The 13,270-nt window shown below is 43.2% G+C and overlaps 1 protein-coding gene across 5 annotated transcripts; it reads right to left on the bottom strand.

Moving 5' to 3' along the window:
- Positions 1–1,285: 1,285 nt before the first annotated feature.
- LOC136109102 (solute carrier family 2, facilitated glucose transporter member 11-like) lies at positions 1,286–12,049 on the bottom strand. 5 transcript variants are annotated; one of them, XM_071815971.1, is made up of 13 exons: positions 11,958–12,019; positions 10,355–10,453; positions 9,198–9,358; positions 8,567–8,691; positions 7,615–7,744; positions 6,558–6,706; positions 5,592–5,779; positions 4,331–4,441; positions 3,621–3,722; positions 3,256–3,331; positions 3,025–3,052; positions 2,796–2,923; positions 2,152–2,265 (listed from the first exon to the last, which is right to left on the bottom strand). In XM_071815971.1, exons 1-13 carry the CDS (start codon positions 11,982–11,984, stop codon positions 2,252–2,254), a joined length of 1,338 nt encoding a protein of 445 aa, XP_071672072.1. In that variant the 5' UTR covers positions 11,985–12,019; the 3' UTR covers positions 2,152–2,251. The 5 variants fall into 5 exon arrangements, with proteins under 5 accessions (XP_071672069.1, XP_071672071.1, XP_065707572.1 ...); XM_071815968.1 differs by lacking the exon at positions 3,025–3,052 and having other exon boundaries at positions 1,286–2,265; positions 11,962–12,049; XM_071815970.1 differs by lacking the exon at positions 3,256–3,331 and having other exon boundaries at positions 1,286–2,265; positions 11,958–12,020.
- Positions 12,050–13,270: the final 1,221 nt, after the last annotated feature.

The following is a 13,270-nucleotide window of genomic DNA, read 5'->3' as shown; positions in this document are numbered from 1 at the left end:
TTGACTATTTACAAAGAGTGTAAGTTAATTCTTGCTTCCTGCAGGCTTCTATGTGTTACATGTAACACTTTGTGCTACACTGAATACAACATAGTTCACTCTGGACTACAAAGATTCAACTGTGTGTGGTTAGTGCAGAAAGGGGGGGTGTAAAGAGGGGGTCACGGCTCGGATGGCAGCAGCAGCTTAGCCGAGGAGCACGGTGGAAGCCCTGGCGTTGCTCCTACAGTTTACTTTTCACCTGACAGCACCTGACAACAGCCCTGGCTCTCCTGGGCTGAGTCACGCGTTGACCTTTTTCCTGACGGGTGTTCCTGGAACGCTTCCTCCAAACCCTCTGCCCGGGTGTCTCGTTGCACATCAGTGCAGTGAAAGAATTCAAGCTGAATTCTTCTTTCTACGTATTCCATTTTTATCATTCTCAAAATCTTCATCACTTCCACATCATCTGCGGTTGTGTATTTCGTTCTTTCTGCTCTCAGCACAGATTCCTCAAACGTTATCACTTCCTCTTCTAAAACACCCTGGATTCTGCCTTTCACTCCAATTACTGCTACAAAAATCTCCCTCTTTATTTAGGTTTTCTCTTGCTTTTTACAATTTCTTCTCTCAGTCTCCAGTCACTTCTGTTTACTGTATCAAATCTGAATGTCATATCTCCATTTCCAGACCTTTTCATGCTGTACTGCCCTTTGCAAGTCTATTTTTATTTTCCTTTCCCCTCTCAAAGGGGTTCTGCCAGACCAACAGCAAACCACTTTGCTGGACTCAGACAGCAGGGTACAGGCACCTTAGGGCAGGGAGGTGCCTGGGGGAGCAGATAGGCCTGGCTGAACTGGAGGAGAAAGGAGGATTTGTTCTCTGAGCTGAAGATGTGAAGCTTGGCTGCTGGAAGCGAAGACACACATGGCAGCTCTGGGTCTTTCTGGTTTTTAAACACTGTGGCCAGGTTTTAACATCTGGTTGATCAAACATTCCCTGCAGGGCCTTGTTGCTCTTCTTCCTGGTGTCTGTTTTTCTCCCAGAACACTCAAACTGCTGTCGCATTTCTGTCTGGCCTCACACTTTTGTCCAGTGGTGTAATATGGAAAAAGCAAGATTTAAATGATTAGTATAGTTCTTATTTATTTTCCTAAAGAAGAGGACAGGACAAGTCTTTTTACCTAGAAATGTGCTTATTCCAGACCCAGTACTTAGCTCACCCTTGGCTCAGAGGGATTTTGTTTTCAAAGATGCCATGTGTTGGATTTGTGCCATACTGGAAATCAAATAGACGCACTGCAGATTCACAAGTACTTCTTTCACCTTTATTCGCAATCCATGCTAGTTTATGGGAGTGTTAATGGTTTACCATGCTTTTCCTCTTGCAGACAGTATTTACTAGCAGGAGAGAGGAAGAGAAGAAGTCAGGCATGCTGGACAAGATGTTATGAAAGACGTGTATAGGGAAATCAGGGTTTAGTGTCTTGTAAGACACTAAACATTTCCTTACTTGTACCATGTATTTGTTCTCAAGTCTAATTGTTAGAGGGGAAACATTGCATACCAATTCTGGCTGCTGATAGGCAAAGTACGCTTCTTCCACTGGATTAGAGAGCTAAACAATTCATCTGGGGAAGCTCAGCAGCACCGACTTGTTAATAGGAGCAGATAATTTCAATGTGAAAGCTCTGTCCCCTTTTCCTCTCTGATTCACAACTATTTGTACATCTAAATCTTCTGCGCTTGCTTCCTCCAGTAACTGTGGAGTCCTGGTTTTGGTAAGAAAAATAGCAGATCCATTGTTTTCAGTTTACACAGATGCTAACTTTCAGGAACTAACAGAGATCTTACTTCTTCATACAGTGTCTTTAATTTTTTTCTGCAGAGGATTTAGTTCAGCTCAGATTTCGGCAGTTGGAGAGAAACACCAAGTTCATCCTGCACCCTGCTCTGCAGGTGATTATTTCAAAAATACACATTTGTCCCATGTGTGGAGCAATGGGTTCTCTCTTGCTTAGTGAGGCTTCTTGGCAATACAGTAATAAATGAGCAAAATATGGAATGGCGAGTTTGTTATTAAAGTCTAGTAACAGTCGTCACTGAGCAGTTAGTCTGCTGTAGGGCTGTCTGTCTCTTCTTTCCACGGTAGTTCAGGCGGTTGAATTCCTCCGTGACCTGCAGCATGGTCTTTCCTTTAGTCTCTGGCATCACCACGAAGACAAAGATAGCCGTGGACAGACAGTATATCAGGAAAATGATGAAACAGAAACTACCAAGACCATCCTATGGGAAAATAAAGAGATAAGATGTGTTCATATAAATTGATCTAGTTTTCTTTCTCTTATGATGTGGAGTTTCTAGTTTTGTATTTGCTAAAACACTTGGTCAGCGACTCAGTTGATGTAAATCCTGCTTGCTGCCACCTGGGGAATGGCACTGAGTGGTAAAGTGAACTAATTCTCCTTTCCTGTTTTAAGGAAGCAAGTTGTATGCTCAACAGACACTGAATGCCATTGCCTGACAATTCAGAGAAGCGCTGGACCTCAGTTACTCTGCCTTTCTGCTTCATCCTTCTCATGACATCTGGCAATGTTGGTGCCTCTGTCACTGCTTCTGTGTTTGCCAGTGTCACATAACTGTGTGGTTCTGCTACACTTTCACAAGATATCTGGGCAAAAAGAAAGAGACCATCAGAACTGCAATTAGTTTGGGCTCTGTCCTTTGCATGAAGTGTTGGAAAAGAGAAGTATGCTCTGGGTTCAAGAAGGGTCCAGCCTCCTCTGAACTGACACAAGACACCCTACTTTGCTTACCACAATGAAAGGGAACAAAAGTCCAAGGATGAAGAGTTGGCTCCAGTTTGAAGCACCATTCAAAACATAAGCAGCCGGTCTGTATGACTGTAGAAATATTTCTGTGGGCAAGGAGCATGATACTCCAGCTGAAAATAATGTTGGAGAAAAAAGGAAGCTTAGAAATTTTGCGAGATGCTTCTGTAACTCACACCTCGTATTGCCACGTAAGTTAATGGTTTTAACTGACCTGGAAGTGCTTGAGGTGCTGCTTGGCTCTTCAGGAGGAAGGCATGTAGGAATGCAATAGGAAATCAAGTTTTACCTCTTATCACAGTATGGAGGGGAACATCTACTCCTGTGCTGAATCAGGAGCAGGGAATTCACACTAACTGTGGAACAGCTATGCCTGGGACATCTCCTAAAGGCTGCAGTGAGGAAGGAATGAGCACATGAAACCATTCCAGTAGAAAATACCAACCTGGCCCAATGCCAAAGCTCATGATGAAAATAAAGATGAGTGCAACAGAGCAGTACGGTACCCAGGAAAAGGAATCCTATGAAAAGCAAATAAAATCAGAAAGGAAAATTTTATTTATCCAGCTCCATTAGAAACATTCATCACTGCTAAGTATGTCAGTGTCAAACATACATCTGTTGCCTCCACTTCCAGAAGCTTTACAAGCAGGTAGGCTGGGAACAGACCTCTGTTAGTATGATGGTTAGCCCCAAAATACTCCTACTCCTGCTAAAAAGTGATTTGGGGGGAGGAAAATAGTAATGATGTCTGCCATGCAATAAAACATGAAGACAGGACACAGCTCTAATGTGTAAATGGGGTCTTACCTGTAGTGACAGTGTGACTGTAAGGAGCCCTAGCGCCAAGGCCATAACGGTGTGGCTTTTCCAGAGCAGCGTCTTCCTCCCCGCACGCTCAATCAGTGAACCCTGCAAGCAGGAGGACGCGCGGTCAGCTCCAAGGGACAAACCTACAGGCAGGCGCTGCTGAGCTGCTCCCAGAGCTGCCTGCACCGCCAGGCAGGGCATCTCTGAGGATGTGGTACCTCCTCAGCGGTGAGTAAAGGCGTCTGGGGACACTGAGCAGAACCAGGAGCTGCAGCGAGGGGGGTGATGTGGGGAGATGCAGGGAGCGTTGCCTGGGTGGAGGAGGCCCGAGGTGACACCTCGCAGGCAAAGGGCAGCCAGGGAGGACAGCAAAGTGGAAATGTCTGCCCTGTTAATTGCCATGAATCCTGCAGCCGTGAGTTCCACTGACACGTGGGCACAGGGACTGTCACCTGCCTGTCCCGCAGAGGGGGACGGGGACTCCCAGTGCTGGCTCAGGCTGGGTGGTCATTTTGAGGGAAAGACTCCTGTCCTACCATACATTGAATAGAAATGCCCATGTTTGCAGGATGTGTGGAGATGATTTTCTGTGATCAGTGCAAAGTACTATGGTTGATTTGTTGCACAAGTTTGATTCCTGAAGCTCCATTTAAAGATTTAAATGAACCACACATTCTAGCAGAATGAAATTCAGCTGAAGAGCCACTTACACTCACAACGGTAGTGAGGATCTCGGTGATCCCAATTCCCAGGGAGACATAGTGGGTTTGAGCATGGGGGATTCCAGCCTTGATAAAGACATTGTATGCATAAAAGTAAACCTGGAAAGAACAGAAATGTGTGAAGGCTGTACCCATGTGGTCCTGTTTACACCAGCTTCTGTCTTTTTTGACAGAAAAAATCTAATCAGGCCTTAACAAAAGAGAAAATGTTATTCCTGATTTCAGTAGCTAATCCTCAATGCTTTCAAAAGGCTTATTTGTGCAGAACAGCTTTTACTAGCAGCTCTGTCTTGAACTCAGTAACAAATACAGCTTTTTTCTTCTTTTTCTGCTTGATTTTAGCACTACCTTTGTCTTACGTTAAAGATTATGATTCTATCTGACATCTTTCATGTGTTTTAGTTTATGAGGAGCATACAGAGAAGTAGACAGTACGTACTAAGCAAATGGTTTAAATTACCTTTCTAGATCACCTTTAAGCCTTTGCAGTGATTTTGATAGTCACTATTTTTCTGGCTGTAAGCACTCCCAAAGCATAAGAAATTCCACTGTTAATATGCTCAGCTTCTACTGCTCCTTCATTGTATACTTACTCTTGCGCTAGTCGGGGTAGCAAGGGGTCTTATGAATCTTGAGTCTTTCTGAATTTCCAAAATTAATCTGGATTTTGAAACTTTTATACTTTTACTATAAACTGATTTTATACAATAACTATTCCAATACTCAATACTATCTACTGAACATAGAGATATTTCCAGAGGAAAGGAGAGTATACATCAGTAACTGTAATTGTCTATAATCTGATAAAATGCAAAGGTAAAGGATTTAGAAAGAAACCCAAAGAGGTAAAAGTATGGAAGTGCACTGTCTGTGTACATTATGATCCTGACTTGTGTTGTACTGGAATGGCTGAACGATTTTGAGCAGTACATCCGGGAATACAGAGACTCAGAAGAGGTTATGCTATTCCTTACTTGTTCTGTATTTGAGATTTTATTTTATCCTCTTGCATTCTCTTATCATAACAGGGTGATCCACAGAGATGCCTTGCTAAGACACTTGCTGAAACACATTTCCCAACTCATCACAGGTCCCAAACATCCATGGGAAAAGATTGTGATAAACAGCAACAACAGATCCCCTCCTTACAGCCACTGTTGCAGTCAGCAGTTTACTACTTGTTGCAGAGCTTACTTTTTGCCAAGAAACTGTAAGCAATCGAGAAAGCAGAGAAAAGCAGCACACATACCACATTGATGCCAATGAACTGCATGCATGAGACGACAAGGAAGAGAGTGATGAGCTGCCAACGGACAGCTTGGTCACGGAAAAGATCACAAACGCTCTTAGCCCTCTCTCCATGGATGGCTTCTTGCTCTGCCAACATGTCATCTATTTCAGCCATATGGTCACCGTCTCCCCAGAGCTTCTTCACCGCTGGAAGGAGAGGAAGAGAGAAGATGAGTCCTGGTCCAAGCTCACCGGCACAGACATGTAATCAGAGGATTACTTCCTGCCTTGCAGTGTCTTTTTTGAGCTTCAGGCTCTTTGCTTCTGGGAACTTCCTAGAGATCTGGGCTGAGATTTGACACAGATTCAGTTAATTGCTGTCTATTTTCTTCCATAAATCTTTATCATGACCTCACCTTTGGCCAATAGCTGCTCACAGTGTTTCAGTGTAAATGAAGCCTAAACTCTTACCAATCCTTCCCCGAGTACCTTCCCACTAAAGGTGCAGTTCTAGAGTACGCATCAAAGCACAGCAAAGGAAGAATTACTCCTACTTTAAATAATAAGTCCACATCCAAAGGGTTCTCTCTTTCGATAGTTAAAAACTCACAGTGGCTGTTTCTCTGTTTATGTCAGTAGTTGCTGTTAGGGTTATTGATGAACTGGAGTGTTCATGGATAAAGAGCATCTCCTTCTTACACTGAGCCAGAAGGTACCAAATCCACACCCTGACTGTTCAGGGCAGGATCTGTGCTGGTGGAAATACAAGCTCTGTGTGATTGCATCCCCCAGAGGAAATGCTACTGCCGAGAGAGCACTAATACCAAACCAGAAGAGGCTGTCTTTCATTCGAGCTTAAGGTGGTGTCAGATCCAAAAGACCAAGAGTCTTTTTCCTGGGTGTACCTCTGTTCCAGGCTCATGCGGGGCTTTACTATATTTTCCACTTTTTGCTAAAATGAATGCTTTGTGGCCCATTTCTTTACCTTTGATGCACCCCTCCTTGTCCTTTTTGTCAATGAGCAGGTAGCGGGGAGAGTCTGGGAAGAAGGGGAGCGTGAGAAGCTGCACGAGGGCAGGGACCGCATGTGCTGCCATGAGAACAGGCCAGAGAGCATCCACTCCGAGAACTTCCCTGAAACAAAACCAGCAGAGCAAGAGGAGCTGAGCAGCCGTCTGCGCTGGCCATGTGAGCAAACACAGACACGGGGTGGTCCCTCGGCCCTGCTGCCTGTGTCCTGGCAGCTCTCACCCAGGAGTCTCCAGCATTCCTCAGCCCAGAAAAATGAAAGTCTCAGTGGGAGAGTGCTGTTGCCTGCAGCACACGAATTACACAGTGTTGCCACCTGTAGCTCAGTGGCCAACTGCATCCTGCGACAGCTGTGGGCCCACAGGGACAAATGATGTCCCAGCACATGTGCTGAAGAAAGAACCTGTGGTGGCTGATCTCTCTACTTCTGATCCAAAGAGTCTCAAGTTACAGTGAAGACAAGATCCACAGGTTATCAGCCTGGTACTGACTGCCCTAAACAGCAGCCGCCGTGTTTCCTGCAGCTTTGAGAACACTGTGGCCAGAATGACGCATGCCCTGAGAACAGGACAGACCATTTTTGGGACAGGACAGGCAGAAGAAGCCTGTGTTGTGAATGAATCCACCATAGGTTTCTGATTTTGTGTGTATGTTTGATGAGTGGATGTGCTGGTTTGTGTGTATTTTCAAGAAAGTTTGAATGGATCTGATATTCCCTGCTCCTTCTAAAAAATTAAAAGGTAAAGGTCAGTTCTTATAAAAGATGGATTTCTTGCAAACCCATTGAAATCTCTTCAAGCAACATTATTCTTCAGGATTCAATATTATGTATCATTTCTGTTTCCCATTCACCTAAGTCAGGAATTTGGGCTGAGCTAATTCAGTCTGGCTGCCCAGGGTACCCTGAAAACATGTCTAAAAATAGTTGCTGATTTGCCTAGTCATAGGCTTGCATTGACATCTGCGTACATTTTAATAACAGAATAAGTTAAATAGGTCTTAGACCACCTTACCTGAGACCCAAAGCAAATCCTGTGAACTTTCCAAGGGCAATGGCAGTAGAAGCTGTTATGGCAAGCTGCCCACGGAGATTCCGTGGGGCACACTCCCCGGCAAACATGATGTGGATATTCAGAGCTAAACCTGCAGTGACGAAGGACTGTTAGGGCAATTCACACTCTCACAGGTCTGGGGTTTTGGAGGGGACCGCTATGGGCAAAGCATCTTCCTAGTACCGTGGTCTTGCATCTTTGCTAAATATTTCACTAAGCAAGTGAGTTCCTCCGGGAAATCTGTTCCTCAGCAGGCTGGCCTTCTCTTACAACATTTCCAACAGCCCTATACACAGGGTTGCTGTTGCTCCCTTAAATCTCAGATTAGATGTTTCCGTGTCTACTCAGGATGCTATGTGCCCTATTTTGTGCTTGAAACCAATGAGTTAGCAAGTGCTATAAGTTCCGTTTGCTCAGTCAATTAATATTTATCCTCTCTTTTTTTTTTTTTTTTTTGCTGGTTAGTGTTATCTTTGTCCAGCTGCTCAGGGATCAAAACCGCTAACAGAATTTAACCTTCTGAGGCATCTGTAAATGAGAATTGCCCAGCTTGAAAACTGTTCCTTGATCTGTAATATGGAAGGCAGTGTCAGCCACAATGAGCAGCAACAGAAACAACAATCAGCTTTCCATGGAGTGAGCATGCTCCCTTGAAATATTGTGTTTGGCCTTTTTCACAAGCTGGCAGTACTTTCTATATGGATTGGATGTAAAGATAAAAGGATGAGAAATGGAGATGTCACACATGATTAGTTCATGTTTTCTTATGTAGTTAAAAATGCATTCAGCAATCAGGCCCTTTGAAGAGTTTAGTCGAAATCTGTGATCCTTATACTCAATCCAGTAAATCCTTGTGACCTTCAGTCACTGCTCTCCCAAGTATTTGATACCATATATAGTAATGCTAATTTACCTCCACCCATTCCAGAAAATAATCTTCCAGCAATGATCATCTCAAAAGATCCACACAGCCGGCTGAGTCCCATCAGAGCTGCACTCAGCACCGTAGGGATATTGGCGAGCAGCATGGTCTTCTTCCTGCAATTCATTTAAGTTAATGTGAGCATAGACACTGTCCATGTGTCATTCACAGCCTGGTGGAAGTGGCATGCATTGTACTGTGGTTAACACCTCTGTGCTGGTTTCTGAGATCAGCTGCAGTGAGGGAAATGGGAAATGGGGAAACTTTGTCATGGACTGATAAACTGTTGAAGCTTTTGGTGCCTCTAGGGCAGCCAATATCTGCAGTGAAGAACAAGCTTTGTGAACAGTTGTCTGTGAAATTCACTTTAAAATGCATGTACTCCTCATGTGAATTCTCAGGACTGGATTTGCTTTGGATTTTATAAGGGAGAGGGTAGGATTTTCTTTGTGATCACTGGCAGATTTTGCCATTCTGTTTCTTCACTGAATGGATCCTCTGTCTGAAGCAGCTCTGGGCTCATCACAGTGCCACTTGACCAGCAGCCTTTCTCCCAAGACACAGTCACTTTGTTTGCAGTTGTGGGTATAAACACAAAGACTAATGTAATCATTATTCCTACCTTCCAAATCTAACAGACAAATACCCGGCAGACAAGGCCCCCAGCAGCCCACCGATGCTGTAAATGGACACAATAAAGGACCACATCAAAGTAATCAACTCTTCAGTGGCAGAAAAGCCATATCTCCTCACCCAGGTCTCATGGATGAAACTTTTGATGTACTTTAGAAGAAAAACAGAAACAAATGGACTCAGTCAACATATTTTTGCATAGTTGCACCTCTTTTTTACTTCTTTTACCTACTTACTAGTCTTTTAGATACATTTCTATCAACACCTTGGTTGAAATCTTAGCCTCAGTGAAATCAAAGGGAATTTTGCTAATAACATTCCTGGAGTTAATGTTTTAGCAACAACGTGCAAGAAATATAGCAATGAATAAATATATCAATATTCATTATCAGCAGTGAGTACAACTAAGAGAGTGGCAGGTTGGTCTTCTGCTTATGTGCTAAACCCCAGTCGTTTTGCTCCCTGATCTTCACTGCCATTCCTGCTTGTCTGTCTGTGTCTGTCCGCTTGCTGTATCCTGTCTGACTCCTTGGGTGAAATCCAGGTTTGACTTCAACTGACTTGAGTGAGATCAGGATTTGTCCCTCGATGTGGCCCATTGTGGGGTCTCTCTGACCTACTGTTCATAACCTCTATGGCACCTTTATTCTTGATGAGGGTTCTCAATGTGGTGACAGTATGAGCTCAATGTGCTAGGCACCATTCAGGATGACAAATGCCTCCCCTAATGTTCCTTTTAAGGCTGCAGGTATCAGTGCTGACCTCAGCTCTAGACTTATGGTCCTCCCCTGTCCTGTTTCACCTTACAGACACTTAGACATAGTGTGTGTGGCCAAGCACATGGTACAAAGGACTTCTTGAGCACTGGGAAGAGGACGATATCCTATGAACAATCACCTCAGTAAGGTGACAGTGGCTAACTTTATAGATATCACTCATCCCCCCCTTTCCCAGTTCTGTCACACCAGAGAAGTTAAATCCCATGAATACAAGAGCAATAGCAGCTACTCTATGAACAAGAAACCACGATAGGTCTAGTTTTGAGAGCAGAAGTGAAGAAATCAGTGATTGTATATAGAAGCTGGAATGCACGAGAATGTTGAAATCCATACAGGTAGCTCTGTTTTTTGAGCTGCCCACGCTTACCTCAGCAGGAGAATTGATAACGGAGACCTGCAACCCATACTGGAAACCTCCACCAATGCCCAGGGCAAAAGCCAGGAGGAAGAGATTGTAGCTCATTTTCTGTTAGGGAATTTAAAAAAAGCAAACAAAACTGGTACAGCTATTCAGATGTGCCCCCGACTCTCCTGTTTCACCTCCAGGACAGGTTAAGCAATGCCACACACCTGCCTCTCTGAGACCAAGGAGTCAGTGCAGCAGAGTGCAGTAGAACACCACAGCTACTAAAGCACAGAACAGTGAGAAATTTGAGGAGAGACAAAGCTTGTAGGCTGTCTCCCAGAACCCAGTTACACACTTCAGTGCTTCTGTCTTCAGTTTTGGCAATGTTAATCTGCACTGTCATAGGGTAACTAGCAGTGAGAGCATGGTGCAAGCATTATGTGCATGATTTCCATCTATTTGTCCTTCCTTCTCCTTTCCCACTTGTTGCCTCACCTAAATGAATATTTTGCTCAGTGACTTGGCTGAGACCTTTCTGAGAACCATTAATATGTCTAATAGGAGGCTTAAGAATACCCCCACACTATAGTACTGTGATATATGCACATCCCCATCCTTCCCACTCCCACTGCTCTGTTATGGGGTGTCCCAAAGACATTCTGCCCAGCAGGGATGCCTCGATGCTGCAGTTCTCTCTCTAGAACAGATCATATTCAAAGGCAATGCTGAACAGTGCCAAATGCTTACAAGCTGATGTCTAATCAGATGAAAGACATTGCTTGAATGGGCATGAAATTTATCCATGTTGCAACATCGTTGGCTTCAAAGGAGTCAGTTCTGAATAAATTTGGTATTTGGCACACTCATATTAGGTAACAACAATCTCCTGTTTTTCAAGCACTAGGAAGAAATGAGATTCCCAGTCTCTACTACTTGTCATTCCTGCTGTCCTTCACGGTACAAAAAATGCCACACATCATCACAAAAGTCCCCATCAGCAAGAAAATCAGTAAGCCTTACTCTAAGTGCAAACTTTATGTCGCACCTGCAGCAAATTCCTTAGTCTTATCCCTGTTCTGTGCTATACCACCACTGCTTGATTTTTCTGTTGTAACTCTTGGGATTTTAAATTCAGGAAGATTTTCTAAACTTAATATCCATCTTAAAATTGATTTTTTAAAACATTTTTGTTTTATCTTTTCTGGGTATCTGTTCCTGTACTTCCTTGACTGACAAGAATTGTATTCCATCCTTTAGTGTTTACATCTTTCAAATACTTCGTTATTCATACCTCTTTTATTGTGGAGGACTTTTTCAGTCTTCCAGCCTTCCTCCATCTATCGAATCATGTGAAGTCCCTTGGTTTGTTCTCCTCTGTTATGTATTAGACACTAAACATAAATGTGCTCTTAAATCCTATTTTCTTTGCTTATTAAACATAATTCCTTGCAATATATTTGATATCTTTCAGATATGACCTCATACTATTATTTTAACCACATCTGATTAAGATTTCTTTTTCTTTCTGTACTTAATTTCTGCAACAAGTCTTTTAGAATAGCAGAAAGGAAAAAAATATGTACTGCAAAAATTATATTTGGGGAAAAAAGAGATAAACATATACCAACTTGCATGCAAAGGCAGTCATCATCTCCGGTTGCAGACTAGGTCTTCCCTGATGCTTTCTTTGGTTACTTTGGAAAAAGCAACCCTATATATAGAGAAAGTGGAGCCTGAGATAATATTTCAACATGTCATTTAATTCTTTCTCAGCATTTACACTCCCTTTGGTTTGTCATGAAGTTCTTGCTGTTTGGTTTGCTATTGTTGTGTTGGTTACTGATGAAACAGTGGATAATTTTGGTGAGCTGTGCATTCCTGCCAGGTCACTAGGGAAGAGCAGCTCCAGCAGCAGTGGACAGACAGTAAGAGCTGCAGGAGATGAGTAAAGGACAACAAAAAAGGCCCTGATGGAAGCCAAAGTCCAGGGACTGGCGCAAACTAGAGTGGACTGGCTTGGACTCCCCAGGTCAGGTAATCAGTTATCACATGTAAAGGAAAAGTTCCCGACTGCAGCTTTGAGTCTCAGTACAGCAAAGCCATCTGAAGCCTGACTTGACCAAGCCTGGCCAAGCCTGTGCATTCACATATTGAATTACAGGATGAGTTCACACTATAAGAGCAATGGTCATTGCCTGAAAGTTCAACTCTGTGTCCCTGTAATACATGGTGAATGCTTGGAAAGTTGCATGTCAGTGTAGAATCCTGACTATAAAATAAATAAATTACATCTTTTATCCATAATTCTCAAAGGGCCTCTTTATCTAGCAGTCTCCCTGATGGCTCTCTTAAAAGGCTTTTACAAGTTACTAAAACAGCTTAGGGGGAAGTTCCTTCTGGTGAGTAGCTGCACATGGTGGTTCCCCAGGTTAGGATGCTGAGTATCTTTGGTGTCTGGAAGAATCCCAACCCCAGCTGGGTTGGAAGTGAGAGGTGGCTTGTGCAGAGGAGCATTGTTTGAGGACAACAGCTGCAAGTATTTTTCTCTGGTGATGATGGTTATCAATCATGATTTGATTTGTATACAATAATACCAACTATGGGTCTCTGAGGATCACTTTTCAAGATACAGTTTTGCCTAGCACTTCGCATCATGAGAAAATTAACCTGAACAAATGCCATATATTTTTTCAGTTGAAGGTGTTTTAATTCAGTAATAATTCACCAACTTGCTAAATGCTTCCATTAAAATGTAACCAACCAGACCAAGTAAAATGTAACCTCTGTTTTTCTTTGCTGAATCGGTCTAAAGACACCTGATTTCGAGCCATAGTCAGAAAAAATGCTGGAAATTGAAATTAATGTTTTCTGACACATGTACATGACTTTCATGCAAATAAAGCCAGAAGAAAAGAGATGGCTTGATCATGATTTTGA

This window comes from Patagioenas fasciata, chromosome 17, assembly GCF_037038585.1.
Source record: "Patagioenas fasciata isolate bPatFas1 chromosome 17, bPatFas1.hap1, whole genome shotgun sequence".
Classification (NCBI taxonomy): domain Eukaryota; kingdom Metazoa; phylum Chordata; class Aves; order Columbiformes; family Columbidae; genus Patagioenas; species Patagioenas fasciata.
The sequence above is the reverse complement of the archived record's forward strand: the minus strand, read 5'-3'. Positions and strand labels throughout refer to the sequence as shown.

Excerpts from the sequence above, each read along its gene's own strand:
- LOC136109102 (XM_065851500.2), bottom strand. The coding sequence starts at position 11,984 with ATGATGACTGCCTTTGCATGCAAGTTG. Across the intron at positions 7,745-8,566 it reads ATTTTCTGGAATGGGTGGAG|GTTTAGCTCTGAATATCCAC; the intron begins GTAAATTAGCAT and ends TCGTCACTGCAG. Across the intron at positions 3,332-3,620 it reads CAGTCACACTGTCACTACAG|GATTCCTTTTCCTGGGTACC; the intron begins GTAAGACCCCAT and ends TGCTTTTCATAG.